The sequence below is a fragment of the Pelophylax lessonae genome (assembly GCF_965119305.1).
Source record: "Pelophylax lessonae genome assembly, chromosome: 4".
NCBI lineage: Eukaryota > Metazoa > Chordata > Amphibia > Anura > Ranidae > Pelophylax > Pelophylax lessonae.
In genome coordinates this window covers 318,266,584-318,287,151 of record NC_138771.1, presented here as the reverse complement: position 1 = coordinate 318,287,151, position 20,568 = coordinate 318,266,584, and the positions used below count along the sequence as shown (strand labels likewise).

Sequence of the window (20,568 nt, the reverse complement as noted above, 5' to 3'; positions counted from 1 at the left end):
AGGAATGCTTACTATGTGCCTACCTTTTTGGACAGTAACACATATCCAATATGACTCCATCACAGGCCTTTTCTCTTTGTTCACTCCAGTGATCCATTTCTGGTCTGGAGAAGGTTTCTATGAGTGAACAGGAATGTAGGTCCCATATGCAGATTCTGCAGTCCCATCCACCACTCATCTACTGAAAAATGGAGCATATATTAGGTTCATCTCACAAAGGTTTAACACAAGAAAATGCTTTCTATTTTAGCTATGTGACTTTCATTTTCAGCTTTCATTTTACTTACTCTTCTTACTTTTTTTTTTTTTTTAAGAATCCTTAACCTGATGTGTTTGCTTTGTGAATTGAGTCTATTGAGTGCTAATAAAGACACTCTAAATCAGCCTTTCTGAACTTTGTCAACACAGAGGAACCCTTGAAATACTTTCTGGTCTCAGGGAACCCTTTCTAAATACTACTATATCTATAACTCATGATACAATAGTGTGATGGTCAGTGCGAAGAATGCTCCTTACACTTATGGACATTGGGAAGAATTACCCCATTTGCAGAGAGCTGAATAGATCAATGGCATCAGTGAGAACTTCGAGGCAAACATTGCTCAAGGAAACCCTAGCAACCTCTGGGGGAATCCTAGTTGAGAGCCCCTGCTGTATATAATATAAATGTACAGTAATATGTAATAAGTGCATAGTGACCTGGTCAATGTCATGTGATCTGTAATTTGCTCAGTGTTACCAAGGGGGGTATGGTTACCATCTAGATGCATAGATGATAAAGGTTAATTTGGCGTGTTCTTTGGCATGATAAAGATTTATTCAATATTGCTTATTTTTGGACGCCATAGCACAGGAAAAGCTGGTCTAAAATATGGTGGTGTACAGTGGAGCACAGTAACATAATTAGTCAAAGACAAGCAGGGTGTATTAGCGGAAAAAACCCAATCCAACAATTTTTATTGCCCATGATCCATCAACATGTCTGCTAAAGCTGGCCATTTATGAGCATTTGTATGGAGGTTTGTACGAACATTCATACAAAATTCTCACCAGTACAATCAATGACATGACTAATGTCATTCAAAAGTACTTCCAAAAAAACATTTACTTTTAACAATGGATTTTGGAACAAATGGACTTCCCAACAAAAAATTAATTCACTATTAGAAATTTGTTCATTTGAGAAATAAATTTCATACTGCTCTTTTGAATTTTGTCATCATAGTGATAGAAAATTAATGTTGGTTTAACCTCACTAGTGATTAGAAAATCGAAACGAGCATTCCTAAAACAAGTATTTTTGAATGAAATTCTACTAATATATGGCCAGCCTAAGGTGTAGACATTTTCACTGTTTCCTAGTTGTCTTAATTATATCGTAAAACAGAAAAAATGCTGGGACTTTTTATGCGCCACCAATAAACATACAAACATGTGTCTTAAATTTTCTAAAATGTTAATTTTATGATACAAATTTGATAAAAACAAATAAAGAAGCATTATAACACCTTATTGTAATTGGTATGCCGGATAGTGGCAACATTAAAGTCTTTAGACTCCTTAACTTCTTTTAAAATGATTCTCCAAAACAAACAGTTGGGTTGCTTGTATACGGACCTATTTTGTAACAGAAGATTACTTGAAACATGGAAGGGCTGTCACATAGGCAATTACATTCTTGCACAGGCTTTCTAACACTTTTTATGCCCATAGAGTTATAAATTGTGGAAGGATAGTTCCCTTTGGTTTAAATAAAAAAGAGTGATGTTTTAACTGCCCATGTATCAGGATGTATTTAGTGACTCAGTTAGTCTAAGTTACAGTAGGTGGCAGTGTGACATTTGGGTCAAAGCCATATATTGCGTCTTTTCTCTATCTCTGAAAGAGCTGCCAGACTGTTATCTTTATATTCTCTGCAGTCCTCCTTGCTCTACATAAGGTACTTCGGAGGGCGTTACTAAGGCATTGTATAGATTTTCATTGTGAATTAACTGTATAACATATATACTTCTCAGTTCTTTTATTAACTATGTTTAGAATGTATTCAATTACTCACCAAATACACTGTGGAGAAACCACTTTCCTTCCCAACGATAGCTAGAGCTGTGACTGCCTTAAAGTGGCCGGCCAACACCTTCTTACAGGTGAAACCTGACCAAAAAAAAAGGGAAAGAGATTATCAAACAACTCCACATAAATCACAAACTAATGTATAACTAACAGAATAAAAATAATTTTTATGTAATAAAATTAATAAAAATAAAAGTAAAACTCTGAGTTCAAGTTTTTTAAAATATACTTTCAGTTCAGAACACCAGGCTCACAAATCAAAGGATCATCATCTTCAGAAAGGCTTATTTTTGTAAAGAAAAGCAAGGATTGCTTTTTCAAACAAAGTGTATGTAAAGCCAAAACAATTTTCCATTATTTTGGATAGGATGTCCTCTGTTGGGTTTTTATTGCGGTCTATGTCTCTGCTGAGTATTTTCATCCTCTGCATTGAGACTATTGTCTCCAGTATAGAAAGTGATGGAAAAATCCAACATTTTTGGGTTGTCAGAGGAACAGGAGGGGAGGGGTAATCTTCCAATGGGGAGTCTTTTTTGGTGACATCTGTCTAAGAGGAGATATCTTCTTGTTTTGAAGAGACCTCCTCTTACTCCCTACTGTGTCTTTTGGACAGAAAGGGAAAGGAAAAATCCCTGATGTAACACAGGCAGCCAATAAAACATGGCAGGGGCCTTTACCATTCCTATTGTATACTAAAAAAACAAAAATAGTTTTGTCCTTACATACAGTGCATCCGGAAAGTATTCACAGTGCTTCACTTTTTCCACATTTTGTTATGTAACAGCCTTATTACAAAATAGATTAAATTAATTATTTTCCTCAACATTCTACAAACAATACCCCATAACGACAATGTGAAAGAAATTTGTTTACATTTTTTGCAAATTTATTAAAAAAAAAAAAAATGAAAAAAATCCCATGTACATAAGTATTCACAGTCTTTACTCAATACTTTGTTGAAGCAATTTTGGCACCAATTGCAGCCTTAAGTCTTATTGAGTATGATGCTACAAGCTTGGCACACCTATTTTTGGGCAGTTTCTCTCATACTTCTTTGCAGGACCCCCCATCATGTTGGATGGGGAGTGTCAGTGCACAGCCATTTTCAAATCTTTCCAGAGATGTTCAACCAAGTTCAAGTCTCGGTTCTGTCTGGACCACTCAAGGACATTCACCAAGTTGCCTCATAGCCACTCCATTGTTATCTTGGCTGTGTGCTTAGCAGTTATAGCTGCAAAGGGTGGGCATACTCAATATTGAACCCTATGGTCTAAGTGCCGGTTCACATTGGTGCGATTCGGGAACCCTGCGAATCCACTGCAGGTTCCCGCATCGTACCCGACTCGCAGGCAGTTCACACTGCCATATGCAAACTGCTGGGATGTGAATAAAAAGTTAATGACACCCCCAGATTAGTTTGCATATCACAGTGCGAACTGTCAGTTCGGACAGGAATCAGATCGCATAGGTGTGAACCAAAAAAAGGGGCCTGTGCGACTTTGGTCCGAATGCGATGCAAATTCAGCCATGCAATCTGCATGTCAAAAATTGTGGTTGTTGGAGTTGGTGCGGACCTAGGATAAAATACCTGTGTCTGTGTATACACCTAAGTGTATTCAGTAAATATTGTATTCACCGTCTAAACCAAAATAGCATACATGGGAAAAGTGTTCTGCATAGGTCGCAGAAAAAAGTTGGTTATATGGAGGGTGAATGATGCACAAGGTAACACATAAATGATGTGATAATAGGTCAATTTATTATGATAATTTTGTGTGAAACGCAGACTGTGCAGTACAAGTCATGATGTTTCAACGATAAACAGAAAACAAGACGGACAACATGTAACATTGTTACATGTTGTCCGTCTTGTTTTCTGTTTATCGTTGAAACATCATGACTAGGGTTGAGCGAACACCTAGATGTCCGTGTTCGACGGGTTCGGCCGAACTTTAAAAAAAAGTCCGGGTCCGTGTCCCGGACTTTTACCGAACTTTTCCCGGACACCGAACCCCATTGAAGTCAATGGGGACCCGAACTTTAAGGCACTAAAATGGCTCTAAAACACCAAAGGAAAGGGCTAGAGTGCTGCAAATGGCAGCAAAACGTAATTAAGAGCATGGCAAGTGCTCTGCAAACAAATGTGGATAGGGAAATAACTTAAAACAACAAAAAAAAAACAGAAAAATAAAACAATGTTCTTCTTCATCTCTGAAGGACGAGGCCCATATGGAGTAGGAGGGAGGTTGAGGTGGTGGTGGATGTGGCGGTGACATAGGCGTGCGCACAGGGTGTGCTGGGTGTGCCTGGGCACACCCTAATCACCTAGGGCACATAGCATTGCCAGTGAGGAGATGGGAAAGATCTCCCTGGGACCTGCTCTGCTCTATTTCTCCTTGCCTACAGGTACATGGCCCCGATACATTACTCTCCCTGCTGGCAAACACATGCATGTGTATTTCAACTTTGGGGTGCACACCTTAATGCAATAGGCTGCGCACACCTATGGGCGGTGTAGGTGGAAGCGGCGGTGGAGGAGGACCAGGGCCGGATTAACAGCATCATGGGCTTGGTGCTGAGGATTTTGAAGGGCCTTAAGGGCCGTGCCTTGCCATGCACCCAGAGGAGGAAGGGTGCAGCCATGCATGCCTAATTCAACATGGGGTGCTGTCTCTGAAGCCCATAAACACATCCATGCATCGCCAACTGTCCCTCCTTGTCCGGCCTTCACGCTGTGTGGGGAGGTTCTGAGGGTGCTGCCTGGGGAAGCGAGCATAGAAGCCAGACTTCTGTGTTTACAAGTGACAGAAGAGCGGTAACAGTGAATATGGCCAACCCGGGGCCTATATAAAAGGTAGGGGCCTGGAGCTGCAGCTCCAATAGCCCCTACATTAATCTGGCCCTGAGGAGGAGGACGAGGTAGCCAACACTGCTTCTTTTCAAAAATTTTAAATGAGGGTACACCCCAAAAGAGTGAGAAAGAGCAAAAATGGAACAATGGGTGGGTAAGGTCGGTATCCATTGCTATTCTGCATAAGGTACGGAAAAGTCCCGTGGGATCCATGCCTGGTTCATTTTAATGAACGTGAGCTTGTCCACATTGTCTCTGGACAGGCGGCTGCGCTTGTCTGTTATAACGCCCCCAGCCGTGCTAAATACCCGTTCAGATAATACACTGGCTGCAGGGCACGCCAGCACCTCCAAGGCGTAAAGGGCAAGCTCAAGCCATGTGCCCAATTTGGAGACCCAGAAGTTGAAGGGGGCAGACCCGTCATTCACTACATGTAGGCGTGTGCACACATACTGCTCCACCATGTTGGTAAAATGCTGCCTCCTGCTAAGACGTTCCATCTGAGCTGCTGGTGCTGCTGTTTGTTGTGGCGTGCTGACAAAGCTTTTCCACATTTCGGCCATGCTAACCCTGCCTTCTGAGGTGCTGGCGGTGCCCTGGTTGCGTTGGCGACCTCCTCCTCCTCCTCCTCTGCCTTGTGCTTCCACTGTGGCCCCGCTGTCAGATGGGAATGCCAGCAGCATGGCGTCTACCAGAGTGCGCTTGTACTCGCGCATCTTGCGATCGCGCTCCAGTGAGTGAATTAAGGACGGTACGTTGTCCTTGTAACGGGGATCCAGCAGCGTGGCCACCCAGTAATCAGCACAAGTTAGAATGTGGGCAACTCGGCGGTCGTTGTGGAGACACTGCAGCATGTAATCGCTCATGTGTGCCAGGCTGCCCAGAGGCAACGAAAGGCTGTCCTCTGTGGGAGGTGTATCGTCCGTGTCCTCTGTATCCCCCCAGCCACGCACCAGTGATGGCCATGAGCTGGCCTGGGTGCCACCCTGCTGTGAACATGGTTCCATCTCCTCCTCCAGCTCCTCCTCCTCCTCATCCTCCTCATCCTCCAGAACTGTGCCCCTGCTGGACAATTGCGTCCCTGGCGTTTGCGTGTGCAGGAACCCACCCTCGGAGCCCCTTGCGAATGACTGCCCTGAAAGCCTTGGAAATGTTACCTCTTCATCCTCCTCCTCCTCCTCATCCTGTGCCACATCCTCTTCCATCATCGCCCGAATTGTTTTTTCAAGGAGGCATAGAAGTGGGATAGTTAAGCTGAAAACGGCGTCATTGCCACTGGCCATGTTGGTGGAGTACTCAAAACAGCGCAACAAGGCACACAGGTCTCGCATGGAGGCCCAGTTAAATTAAATAGCGGAATAGAAAATATGATCCAAAAAAAGTGTATGTATATCACACGTACACAACCACACTGGGCCCCAATTACTATTGTTTGTACCCCTAAAAGGCTAGATGAGGAGTAGGGGGAGTATGGAACAGGCAGCACCCTCAAACCTTCAGAAGTATGAGATGAACCCCAACAACTTGGAAAGGTGGATCTCTCTCACACGTACCGACACAGACTATCCCGCAATTCAATTGATCCTCAAAGGTTTTTATTGAATAGCGGAATAGGAAATATGATCAAAAAAAGTGTATGTATCTCGCACGTACACAACCACACTAGGCCCCAATTACTATTGTTTGTACCCCTAAAAGGCTAGATGAGGAGTAGGGGGGGTATGGAACAGGCAGCACCCTCAAACCTTCAGAAGTATGAGATGAACCCCAAAAACTTGGAAAGGTGGATCTCTCTCACACGTACCGACACAGACTATCCCCCAATTTAACTGATCCCCAAAGGTTTTTGATTAAATAGCGGAATAGAAAATATGATCCAAAAAAAGTGTATGTATATCACACGTACACAACCACACTAGGCCCCAATTACTATTGTTTGTACCCCTAAAAGGCTAGATGAGGAGTAGGGGGGGTATGGAACAGGCAGCACCCTCAAACCTTCAGAAGTATGAGATGAACCCCAACAACTTGGAAAGGTGGATCTCTCTCACACGTACCAACACAGACTATCCCCCAATTTAACTGATCCCCAAAGGTTTTTGATTAAATAGCGGAATAGAAAATATGATCCAAAAAAAGTGTATGTATATCACACGTACACAACCACACTAGGCCCCAATTACTATTGTTTGTACCCCTAAAAGGCTAGATGAGGAGTAGGGGGAGTATGGAACAGGCAGCACCCTCAAACCTTCAGAAGTATGAGATGAACCCCAACAACTTGGAAAGGTGGATCTCTCTCACACGTACCGACACAGACTATCCCGCAATTCAATTGATCCTCAAAGGTTTTTATTGAATAGCGGAATAGGAAATATGATCAAAAAAAGTGTATGTATCTCGCACGTACACAACCACACTAGGCCCCAATTACTATTGTTTGTACCCCTAAAAGGCTAGATGAGGAGTAGGGGGGGTATGGAACAGGCAGCACCCTCAAACCTTCAGAAGTATGAGATGAACCCCAACAACTTGGAAAGGTGGATCTCTCTCACACGTACCGACACAGACTATCCCCCAATTTAACTGATCCCCAAAGGTTTTTGATTAAATAGCGGAATAGAAAATATGATCCAAAAAAAGTGTATGTATATCACACGTACACAACCACACTAGGCCCCAATTACTATTGTTTGTACCCCTAAAAGGCTAGATGAGGAGTAGGGGGGGTATGGAACAGGCAGCACCCTCAAACCTTCAGAAGTATGAGATGAACCCCAACAACTTGGAAAGGTGGATCTCTCTCACACGTACCGACACAGACTATCCCCCAATTTAACTGATCCCCAAAGGTTTTTGATTAAATAGCGGAATAGAAAATATGATCCAAAAAAAGTGTATGTATATCACACGTACACAACCACACTAGGCCCCAATTACTATTGTTTGTACCCCTAAAAGGCTAGATGAGGAGTAGGGGGGGTATGGAACAGGCAGCACCCTCAAACCTTCAGAAGTATGAGATGAACCCCAACAACTTGGAAAGGTGGATCTCTCTCACACGTACCGACACAGACTATCCCGCAATTCAATTGATCCTCAAAGGTTTTTATTGAATAGCGGAATAGGAAATATGATCAAAAAAAGTGTATGTATCTCGCACGTACACAACCACACTAGGCCCCAATTACTATTGTTTGTACCCCTAAAAGGCTAGATGAGGAGTAGGGGGGGTATGGAACAGGCAGCACCCTCAAACCTTCAGAAGTATGAGATGAACCCCAACAACTTGGAAAGGTGGATCTCTCTCACACGTACCGACACAGACTATCCCCCAATTTAACTGATCCCCAAAGGTTTTTGATTAAATAGCGGAATAGAAAATATGATCCCAAAAAAGTGTATGTATATCACACGTACACAACCACACTGGGCCCCAATTACTATTGTTTGTACCCCTAAAAGGCTAGATGAGGAGTAGGGGGAGTATGGAACAGGCAGCACCCTCAAACCTTCAGAAGTATGAGATGAACCCCAACAACTTGGAAAGGTGGATCTCTCTCACACGTACCAACACAGACTATCCCCCAATTTAACTGATCCCCAAAGGTTTTTGATTAAATAGCGGAATAGAAAATATGATCCAAAAAAAGTGTATGTATATCACACGTACACAACCACACTAGGCCCCAATTACTATTGTTTGTACCCCTAAAAGGCTAGATGAGGAGTAGGGGGAGTATGGAACAGGCAGCACCCTCAAACCTTCAGAAGTATGAGATGAACCCCAACAACTTGGAAAGGTGGATCTCTCTCACACGTACCGACACAGACTATCCCGCAATTCAATTGATCCTCAAAGGTTTTTATTGAATAGCGGAATAGGAAATATGATCAAAAAAAGTGTATGTATCTCGCACGTACACAACCACACTAGGCCCCAATTACTATTGTTTGTACCCCTAAAAGGCTAGATGAGGAGTAGGGGGGGTATGGAACAGGCAGCACCCTCAAACCTTCAGAAGTATGAGATGAACCCCAACAACTTGGAAAGGTGGATCTCTCTCACACGTACCGACACAGACTATCCCCCAATTTAACTGATCCCCAAAGGTTTTTGATTAAATAGCGGAATAGAAAATATGATCCCAAAAAAGTGTATGTATATCACACGTACACAACCACACTGGGCCCCAATTACTATTGTTTGTACCCCTAAAAGGCTAGATGAGGAGTAGGGGGAGTATGGAACAGGCAGCACCCTCAAACCTTCAGAAGTATGAGATGAACCCCAACAACTTGGAAAGGTGGATCTCTCTCACACGTACCAACACAGACTATCCCCCAATTTAACTGATCCCCAAAGGTTTTTGATTAAATAGCGGAATAGAAAATATGATCCAAAAAAAGTGTATGTATATCACACGTACACAACCACACTAGGCCCCAATTACTATTGTTTGTACCCCTAAAAGGCTAGATGAGGAGTAGGGGGAGTATGGAACAGGCAGCACCCTCAAACCTTCAGAAGTATGAGATGAACCCCAACAACTTGGAAAGGTGGATCTCTCTCACACGTACCGACACAGACTATCCCGCAATTCAATTGATCCTCAAAGGTTTTTATTGAATAGCGGAATAGGAAATATGATCAAAAAAAGTGTATGTATCTCGCACGTACACAACCACACTAGGCCCCAATTACTATTGTTTGTACCCCTAAAAGGCTAGATGAGGAGTAGGGGGGGTATGGAACAGGCAGCACCCTCAAACCTTCAGAAGTATGAGATGAACCCCAACAACTTGGAAAGGTGGATCTCTCTCACACGTACCGACACAGACTATCCCCCAATTTAACTGATCCCCAAAGGTTTTTGATTAAATAGCGGAATAGAAAATATGATCCAAAAAAAGTGTATGTATATCACACGTACACAACCACACTAGGCCCCAATTACTATTGTTTGTACCCCTAAAAGGCTAGATGAGGAGTAGGGGGGGTATGGAACAGGCAGCACCCTCAAACCTTCAGAAGTATGAGATGAACCCCAACAACTTGGAAAGGTGGATCTCTCTCACACGTACCAACACAGACTATCCCCCAATTTAACTGATCCCCAAAGGTTTTTGATTAAATAGCGGAATAGAAAATATGATCCAAAAAAAGTGTATGTATATCACACGTACACAACCACACTGGGCCCCAATTACTATTGTTTGTACCCCTAAAAGGCTAGATGAGGAGTAGGGGGAGTATGGAACAGGCAGCACCCTCAAACCTTCAGAAGTATGAGATGAACCCCAACAACTTGGAAAGGTGGATCTCTCTCACACGTACCGACACAGACTATCCCCCAATTTAACTGATCCCCAAAGGTTTTTGATTAAATAGCGGAATAGAAAATATGATCCAAAAAAAGTGTATGTATATCACACGTACACAACCACACTAGGCCCCAATTACTATTGTTTGTACCCCTAAAAGGCTAGATGAGGAGTAGGGGGGGTATGGAACAGGCAGCACCCTCAAACCTTCAGAAGTATGAGATGAACCCCAACAACTTGGAAAGGTGGATCTCTCTCACACGTACCAACACAGACTATCCCCCAATTTAACTGATCCCCAAAGGTTTTTGATTAAATAGCGGAATAGAAAATATGATCCCAAAAAAGTGTATGTATATCACACGTACACAACCACACTAGGCCCCAATTACTATTGTTTGTACCCCTAAAAGGCTAGGAGTAGGGGGAGTATGGAACAGGCAGCACCCTCAAACCTTCAGAAGTATGAGATGAACCCCAACAACTTGGAAAGGTGGATCTCTCTCACACGTACCAACACAGACTATCCCCCAATTTAACTGATCCCCAAAGGTTTTTGATTAAATAGCGGAATAGAAAATATGATCCAAACAAAGTGTATGTATATCACACGTACACAACCACACTAGGCCCCAATTACTATTGTTTGTACCCCTAAAAGGCTAGGAGTAGGGGGAGTATGGAACAGGCAGCACCCTCAAACCTTCAGAAGTATGAGATGAACCCCAACAACTTGGAAAGGTGGATCTCTCTCACACGTACCAACACAGACTATCCCCCAATTTAACTGATCCCCAAAGGTTTTTGATTAAATAGCGGAATAGAAAATATGATCCCAAAAAAGTGTATGTATATCACACGTACACAACCACACTAGGCCCCAATTACTATTGTTTGTACCCCTAAAAGGCTAGGAGTAGGGGGAGTATGGAACAGGCAGCACCCTCAAACCTTCAGAAGTATGAGATGAACCCCAACAACTTGGAAAGGTGGATCTCTCTCACACGTACCAACACAGACTATCCCCCAATTTAACTGATCCCCAAAGGTTTTTGATTAAATAGCGGAATAGAAAATATGATCCCAAAAAAGTGTATGTATATCACACGTACACAACCACACTAGGCCCCAATTACTATTGTTTGTACCCCTAAAAGGCTAGATGAGGAGTAGGGGGAGTATGGAACAGGCAGCACCCTCAAACCTTCAGAAGTATGAGATTGTGTTCACTGTACCCCACAAAGATTGAGTTCACTGCACCCCACAATGATTGTGTTCACTGCACCCCACAAAGATTGTGTTCACTGCACCTCACAAAGATTGTGTTCACTGTACCCCCCAAAGATTGTGTTCACTGCACCCCACAAAGATTCTGTTCACTGTACCCCACAAAGATTGTGTTCACTGCACCCCAAAAAGATTGTGTTCACTGCACCCCAAAAAGGATGTTGTTCACTGCACCCCAAAAAGGATGTTGTTCACTCCACCCCAAAAAGATTGTGTTCACTGCACCCCACAAAGATTGTGTTCACTGCACCCCAAAAAGATTGTGTTCACTGCACCCCAAAAATGATTTTGTTCACTGCACCCCAAAAAGGATTTTGTTCACTGCACCCCAAAAAGGATGTTGTTCACTCCACCCCAAAAAGATTGTGTTCACTGCACCCCAAAAAGATTGTGTTCACTGCACCCCACAAAGGATTTTGTTCACTGCACCCCAAAAAGATTGTGTTCACTGCACCCCAAAAAGGATGTTGTTCACTGCACCCCAAAAAGGATTTTGTTCACTGCACCCCAAAAAGATTGTGTTCACTGCACCCCACAAAGGATTTTGTTCACTGCACCCCACAAAGATTGTGTTCACTGCACACCAAAAAGGATTGTGTTCACTGCACCCCAAAAAGATTTTGTTCACTGCAGCCCAAAAAGATTGTGTTCACTGCAGCCCAAAAAGATTGTGTTCACTGCAGCCCAAAAAGATTGTGTTCACTGCAGCTCACACACAGAAAAATGGATGTGGATCACTGACACCTGCCTATCTCCAATCCCACACCACACAGCAATATCGATTGTAGTTTGTAGAACACAGTTTCCCTAAAATTCAGCAGACTCTGTCCCTAACAGGATTGAGAAGAGATCGTAGATCAGGATTGAGTGCAGACCCCACCCCCCACACAGCAATATCGATTGTAGTTTGTAGAAGACACTGACCCTATAATTCAGCAGACTCTATCCCTAAAATGCCTACAACTCGCCCTGCCTAAACACTCCGACCTGTCCCTCAATTCTATCCGGACACAAATGGTTTTTTCCTGCCTATCTTTCCCTAATCAGCAGCCAGCACGTTGATGTGTGCTCTGTCCCTGAATCTAAGCAGCATAATGACGCCGCTGCGGCTGCCTCGAACTTATAAAGACTTGGTCACATGCTTCAGACGGCCAATCACAGCTACTGAGACATTTGCAGGCATGGCTGGGATGGCTTAAGGCACACCAGTTAAACGATTGTTGATTGGCTGTTGAAAGCCCGCCATGAAAAGAGCGCCAAAGCATGCAAAACCCGGAAATAAAACGACCGAACACGGATTTTTACCCGAACATACAGTAAAGTGTCCGTGTCCGTGTTCGGGTACAAAAAATCCAATTATTCGGTACGAACACGAATAATACAGTCCGTGTTCGCTCAACACTAATCATGACTTGTACTGCACAGTGTGCATTTCACACAAAATTATCATAATAAATTGACCTATTATCACATCATTTATGTGTTACCTTGTGCATCATTCACCCTCCATGCAATCTGCATGGCTGAATTCACATCATACAGACATTGCATGCGATTTGCACATCAGTGCAGTGCGAATCACATGCGATGTCTGACATCACATATGTGTGAACCAGCACTAACTAAGACTAAGATGCCATTAAAGTTCACATGCATGTAAAGTCAGGCGTCCCAATACTTTTGGTAATATAGTGTATATGCGGATGTCCCTAATATAATACATTTATTTCATGCATTTAAAGGGAAACTCCAGTCAAAAATGATTTTTTTCCTATTAATAGTATGTTGAATATCTTTATCTTTGATATTATTCATTTTCTGGCTAGCTTCTTGTGTAGCTTGGAAAGCCTTATCTAAACTAGATTCCCCGCTTCTTCCTGTTCTTCATCGACAATGCTATCCCTTTTTATCTCTCTTTATCTAAGTTTGCTAAGCTGTATTTTACTTCCTGGAAAGCTTGTCAGTCTTTTTAGACCTAGACCTGCCCAGCCCCGCCCCGCCCCCATCCCTCCTATCCTTCACAGAACATGATCTCCTCCTGTCTTCATAGCCTCGTTTAGGGTCCTTTCACACGGGCTTTCCAAACAGGTCCACTTGAAAAACTGACAGGCGGACCTGATCGGATGCTCCATGCACCTTTATGGGGCAGCGGATGTTTGCGGTAACATGTACGCTGACACCCGCTGCTATCTGTATCGATCCTGTCCGTGAAATCCAGACAGATGGAAACCCTATTTTCCATCCGTCTGGAGGATGGGATGGGATGGGATTGGATGAAAACAGACGGGTGGACTGTTTTCATCCAATCTCCCCATAGAGGAGATCGGGGATTTGACAGGTCCGTCTCAGCACAGAGAGCTGAGACGGATCTGTCATCTGCCTGCTTAGCGGGGATCGGCGGATCTATCGCCTGCTGAGCCAAACAGAGTCTGCCGGGCGGAAAGCCCGTGGGATAGGACCCTAAGTCTAGCAGCTTCTCCTGAAAGAGAGAGAGAGCGGGAGAGAGGGAAAGGGGGGTCCCATGTCCAGCGAAATTCATGAAAGAAATAAGGTACAAAGAAACATTTGAAAGTTTAGAAGGTTACAGATCCATTTCTATTGCTCATTACATGTGTGTAATGAGTTTTAGGCTCCGTTTCCACTAGTGCGACTTGTCTTGCGACTTTGGACACATAAAGTCCCATGACAAGTCACAGCCCATAGTTTTTATCCCATTTTCCCATCTATGCCACTTTGAAAATCAGCAGCCTTGAAAAGGTGCCTGCACTAGTTTGATGCGACTTTGATCCAGAGAGTGTAAAGTTGGATCAAAACTGCCCTCTAAATCGCACAACTTAAGAGTCGCACTAGTGGAAACTAGGCTAGAGTGTGGCTTGGAGTGTCACTTTGAGTGCAGCTTTGATCAGACTTTACACTTTCTGGATCAAAGTCGCATCAAACATTGCATCAAAGTAGTGCAGGTACCTTTTCAAGGTCACTGATTTTCAAAGTCGCATAAATGGGAACGGGTGACATTGAATCAATGGGCTGTAACTTGGTATGCGACGTTGTGTGTCCAAATTCGCATGACAAGTCACACTAGTGGAAACAGAGCTTTAGTCAAGGTTTCCCCTATTGCGATTTAGAGTGTCACTTTGATCCAACTTTACACTTTCTGGATCAAAGTCTCATGAAAAGTTGCCTCAAAGCAGTGCAGGTACATTCGCATAGATGGGAACGGGTGCCATTGATTAGTCACACTAGTGGAAATGTAGACTTATGCTGGCCATACACTATACTAACAATTGTTCCAACTCATTTTCGAAAAACGAACGTTCGGACATGAGAGCAGATGATCGTGCCATCATGTAGTGACTGATAAATCGTTAAATGGACATAAATGAATCCGATTTTTTGTTTGTTTTTTCACATTTACCTAGTGAAAACATGTTGGACGAGAAGTACATCAACCCTTCAATTTATCGTTCGTTCGGCAGAAAATTTCCAAACTTGTCCTTTGTTTTTTCGGCTCACAAATGTCACAACCAATTACCGATTTGTTTCCATTAACTGGCCGTAAAACGAACATACTTTCCAAATGACTGAATTTGGGCAGATTATTCGTATAGTGTATGGCCACCATAAGAGAGGTTTCCTGTTCTATGATCATTATAGACTGTGAGCTGAGACCCCCGATCACTTCCTGCCACAATGACAGTTCCCTCCCCCCTGTGTCCAGCTTCCTTCTCTTATGGTAGTCTTCATTCAAAGCCCAGCACAGCTATACTGTATTTGTGCCCCACCTGGCACTGAACACTGGGCAGGAACCTATGATCAGCTCCTCCCATTCTGTAGACGCCCACTGGTTACACAGAACAGTGTCCCTCCCTGGAAGTGATGTCACTGATTTTCAGAAACCACACCCACTTCCTGCTCTTGGACTCAGCAGGAAGAGGGATTAATGATAGCACTGAAAACTAAGGAATAAATGGAGAAAAACTGGGATTTTTTCATTTTGACACATAAGGCTGAACTCCGCTCACATTAACCACTTGCTGACTGCCAGCATTACATATACTGCGGCAGGTCAGCTCTGTCTTGTGAAACTACGTAACTGTACGTCATTTTGCGGGACCGCTAGTGGGGGCGCACACGCACCGCTGGAGGCGCACGCTCACACTGATAGGCTACAGGGGGAGCCAACTAGCATGTCCGGCAGCCGCGATTGCCGCCAGGCACCTGCGATCACTCCCCGTGGGGACAGAACGTCAGTCTCAGAGCCGTCACAGAGCACCTGGTTCAGCCTCAGCGGGCCGCTGAGAGCCTAAGCGGGCTGCTCCCACCCCCTCCACAGCCCAGTACTCCTGTGAGCGAGGAGGAGGCAGAGCAGAGAGTCGGTGACTAACAGTCAGTAGTAGCTCTCTGCTCGGGGAGCTATCAGAACCGAGCGATCGACAGTGTTCAATCACTCGGTTCTCGGTTTTACAGGAGCTCAGGAACAGATGCTAAATTGGACCGATCCTGCATCCACCTAGGTAAAAAAAAAAAAAAAAAAACATGTATCTCTTTTAACCACTTAAGCCCCGGAAGATTTTACCCCCATTCCGACCAGGGGGTATTTTGCGATTCGGCACTGCGTGACTTTAACGGACAATTGCGCGGTCGTGCGATGCTGTACCTAAACGAATTTGGCGTCCTTTTTTTCCCACAAACAGAGCTTTCTTTTGGTGGTATTTGATCACCTGTGCGATTTTTTGATCACGCGCTATAAACAAAAAAAGAGCGTCAATTTTGCAAAAATAGCAATATTTTTCACATTTTTTTATATGAAATTCCCCAAAAAAAAAATTTAAAAATCAAAATTTTTTTACTTTTTCGGCCAATTTGTTTTATGCTACCTATATTTGGTAAAAAAAATCGCAAAAAGCGTATTTTGATTGGTTTGCGCAAAAGTTATCGCGTTTACTAACAAAGGGAAAGATTTCTGTCATTTTTGTTGTTTTTTTTTTTAACGTGTAATGGCGGCGATCTGCGATTTTTTTTGCGGTACTGCGACATTGGGGCGGACAGATCGGACCCTTGACTGACATTTTTGACACTTTTGGGGTTACCAGTGACATTTCTACAGTAATCAGTGCTATATATATGCACTGTTACTGTAAAAATACACTGGTATTGAAGGGGTTAACTTTATTTGGGAGGGAGGGGCTGTGTGTATCCCTAGGGGCGTGCTTTCTACTGTGATTGGCTGGGGCTTGAGCTGTATGGACACTGATCAACGGATCTACATACTAGATCCGAGTGATCAGTATCCTAACAGCAAGGAGAATGACAGGCAGCTTGTTTACACAAGCTGCCTGACATTCTCCCTCTCCCCCGCCGATCGCCGAGTGACCGGCGGACATCGGGTCACACGCGCGGGGGGGTCCGTGACCACGCGGGAGCGGGAGCGCGCCTCCGGGGGCGCGCGCTCGCTCCCTAGACCCTCACAAGCTGGTGACGTAGCCCTACGTCACTTTGCCAGTGAGGGGCTGACTGCCGACGTAGATCGGCGTTAGGCAGTCGGCAAGTGGTTAAGTATAATACATGTTTTAGTACATGTCATATATTTCTTTTAGAAAACTGCATATATTTACAAAGGGATTTTGTAGTACACCATAACTTTTAATAGGTTACAGTATCTCACAAAAGTTAAAAGATAAACCTATTTGGTTCAGATGGTGTCAAGCGTGTGTGGCAGCAACCAGGGTAGAAGTACAAAGACAAGTGTGTCTTGCCTACAGCCAAGCATGGTGGTGGGAGTGTCCTGGTCTGGGGCTGCATGAGTGCTGCCAGCACTGGGGAGCTACAGTTCATTGAGGGAACTATGAATGCCAACATGTACTGTGACATACTGAAGCAGAGCATGATCCCCTCCCTTCTTAGACTGGGCCGCAAGGCAGTATTCCAACATAATAATGACCCCAAACACACCTCCAAGACGACCACTGCCTTGCTAAAGTAGCTGAGGGTAAAGGTGATGGACTGACCAAGCATGTCTCCAGACCTAAACCTTATTGCACATCTGTGGGGCATCCTCAAAGGGATGGTGGAGGAGCTCAAGGTCTCTAACATCCACCAGCTCTGTGATGTCATCATGCAGGAGTGAAAGAGGACTCCAGTGGCAACCTGTGAAGCTCTGGTGAACCCCATGCCCGAGAGGGTTAAGGCAGTGCTGGAAAATAATGGAGGCCACACAAAATATTGACACTTTGGGCCCAATTTGGACATTTTATCTTAGGGGTGTACTCAATTTTGTTGCCAGCAGTTTAGACATGAATGGCTGTGTGTTGAATTTTTTTGAGGGGACAGCAAATGTACACTGTTATTCAAGCTGAACACTCACTACTTTACATTGTAGCAAAGTGTAATTTCTTCAGTGTTGTCACATGAAAAGATATAATAAAATATTTTCAAAAATGTGAGGGGTGTACTCACTTTTGTGAGATACTGTATGTTGTTTGCAGTTTCTAGATTCTATTATTTATATTATTGTGACCTTAGTCCTGAAGGGGGAGTTTTGAGCCCCTGTTTGTTATAAATTTGTGGTCTCATCCTATACAAACTATAACCATTTAGTCTGCCAGAGATCGAGTACATCAAAAGACTGAAAGTACAGAATTACAAATTCTCATTTAGGCAAAACAGAAACATATATTTTAAGCAATGTATTTAGCTGTTTGCCTGGAGTTTTGCTTTTAACAATATTTTGCACTGCTCAACCATGGTTTACTGCTGTTTATTGAGAAATGTAAGATTCAGTAAGTTCCTATTGCATTATTAATGACTTCACTGTAAGCATGATCAAATACACAACCTATGAGCTTGCATTCTAGAAATCTTTCATCTGATTGGTGCAAATTAGAGATGAGCTCAGTGTTCAATCCAAACGTTTAGGGCGCTCAGCGTGGATGTGGCAGTTTACTGCTGTCAATGGTGGTTAAAGACGCAGTAGGTGCTTGCATCTGCCACATCTTTACCAACCACTGAAGTCAGCCAACCACGTAAGGAACTACTATCCCCAACTCTTCCCTTGTATAGCAGATGATGGCTTGGGGAGCTGCCATTAGGTGCATGGCACTGTGTAGTTTGGGTCATGGGAATTTTTTTCTTGTGGTGGGCTTCAGACAATGTGGATGTACATTATGGGACTTTTTTTAAGGGCTTTTCAAAAACGTCTCTGAGTTTTTATTTACTCTTTACATTTTTTGTGAATGAGTAGGGGTACTACATACCTTGTACTCATTCACATAGGAAGGCAGTGTCTGGTTGCCGCCTTATTGTTAATGGGGCTTCCAAATTCTGATTTGCCCCCTGCCCACAGACCTCCGCAACCACCAGGTCAGGATTGTGAGGAAGAGGTCCTTTGTCCTCGTCAACATAGGGACAAGGTGCTTTGCTGAGTACAGTAAACCCCCTTCCATCGCGGGGGTTACGTTCCGGACCCACCCACGAAAAGTGAAAATCCACAAAATAGAAAAACCCTATTGAAATACACTGTAGGCATGTTTTTTTTACTGTCACTGTACTTTTAAAAGCATTTTAAGGTCTTTAAACACACTTTTAAAACAATAGAAACTAATTTAAACACATAAAAGATACTGAGAGACAGAGCAAGAGCAATGGAAAACACAAAAATATTTCATTTTCAATGATTATATAGTAAAATAACATTACAGAAAAAAACGCAATATACCGGGACCGCAAAAACTGAACCACGATGGAGCAGGGGGTTTACTATACAGTGACATTTATACACAAAAAACTTACTGTTTAAATTACTGGCAAATTATATTTTATTGTTGGCTTCTAAAAAGAAACACACAGACCCCTTCAAATGTCTCACAGAGACTGCTTTGTATTTTGGGGGACCTTTGGAGTCCGTTTGGTTTTTGTTTTTAAAAATAAAAAAAGCCAGGAGGGAAATGTCACTTGCCAGCATTTTGAAACACTTTATTCTTTTGTAAATATCAGTCCTTTAAAAATCATGTCCCAAAGGGCAGTGTCCACCCCAGTGCTTTTTTAAACAACTCTTTTTCCATTACCCCGGAATGTAGGCATTTTGATTTGACATATTCAGGTTCAATTAACTTGAAGCTTGCTGATTCTTGCTTGGCAGTTCAGCTCATGCCTAATGCAAATCATGCTATCCAGTTCCAGTATTGCAACGTGCAATACGCACAAGCAGAAGTAATATAGATCGTGAGATATTTTTGCTCTAAATAAAAATAGAACTCAAGATTATTTATTCTGACCCTTTAACCACTTAAGTCCCGAAGTATTTGGCTACTAAAAGACCAGGGGGTATTTTGCGATTCGGCACTACGTGACTTTAACGGACCATTGCGCGGTCGTGCGACGCTGTACCTAAACCAATTTGACGTCCTTTTTTTCCTTTTTTGATCATGCGCTATAAACAAAAAAAGAGCGTCAATTTTGCAAAAATAACAATATTTTTCTAATTTTTTTATATGAAATTCCCCCCCAAAAAAATGTAAAAATCTAAATTTTTTAACATTTTCGGCCAATTTGTTTTTTTTTGCTACATATGTTTGGTAAAAAAATCGCAAAAAGCGTATTTTGATTGGTTTGTGCAAAATTTATTGCGTTTACTAACTAAGGGAAAGATTTTTGTCATTTTTGGTGGTTTTTTTTTAACGCGTAATGGCGGCGGTCTGCGATTTTTTTTGCGGGACTGCGACATTGGGGCGGACAGATCGGACCCTTGACTGACATTTTTGACACTTTTGGGGTTACCAGTGACATTTATACAGTAATCAGGGCTATATATATGCACTGTTACTGTAAAATTACACTGGCAGTGAAGGGGTTAACTTTATTTGAGAGGGAGGGGCTGTGTGTGTCCCTAGGGGCGTGCTTTCTACTGTGATTGGCTGTGGCTACTAGTGTAGGAACAGTGATCAACGGTCCTACATAGTAGAACCGTCTGATCACTGTTTTTACACAGGGGAGAATGACAGGCGGCTTGTTTACATCAGCCGCCTGACTTTCTCCCT

At 43.2% G+C, this 20,568-nt stretch overlaps 1 protein-coding gene across 2 annotated transcripts in view; it reads right to left on the bottom strand.

The window, feature by feature from the left end:
• Nucleotides 1-20,568, bottom strand: part of LOC309555147 (uncharacterized protein) — a 68,230-nt gene that overhangs the window by 7,282 nt on the left and 40,380 nt on the right. For both annotated transcript variants that reach the window (XM_082256988.1, XM_082256987.1), the window contains exons 13-14: nt 2,057-2,151; nt 24-178 (exon numbers count right to left, since the gene is read on the bottom strand). In XM_082256988.1, coding sequence (XP_082113114.1) covers nt 24-178; nt 2,057-2,151 — 250 coding nt within the window. The remainder of the gene's footprint in view (nt 1-23; nt 179-2,056; nt 2,152-20,568) is intronic.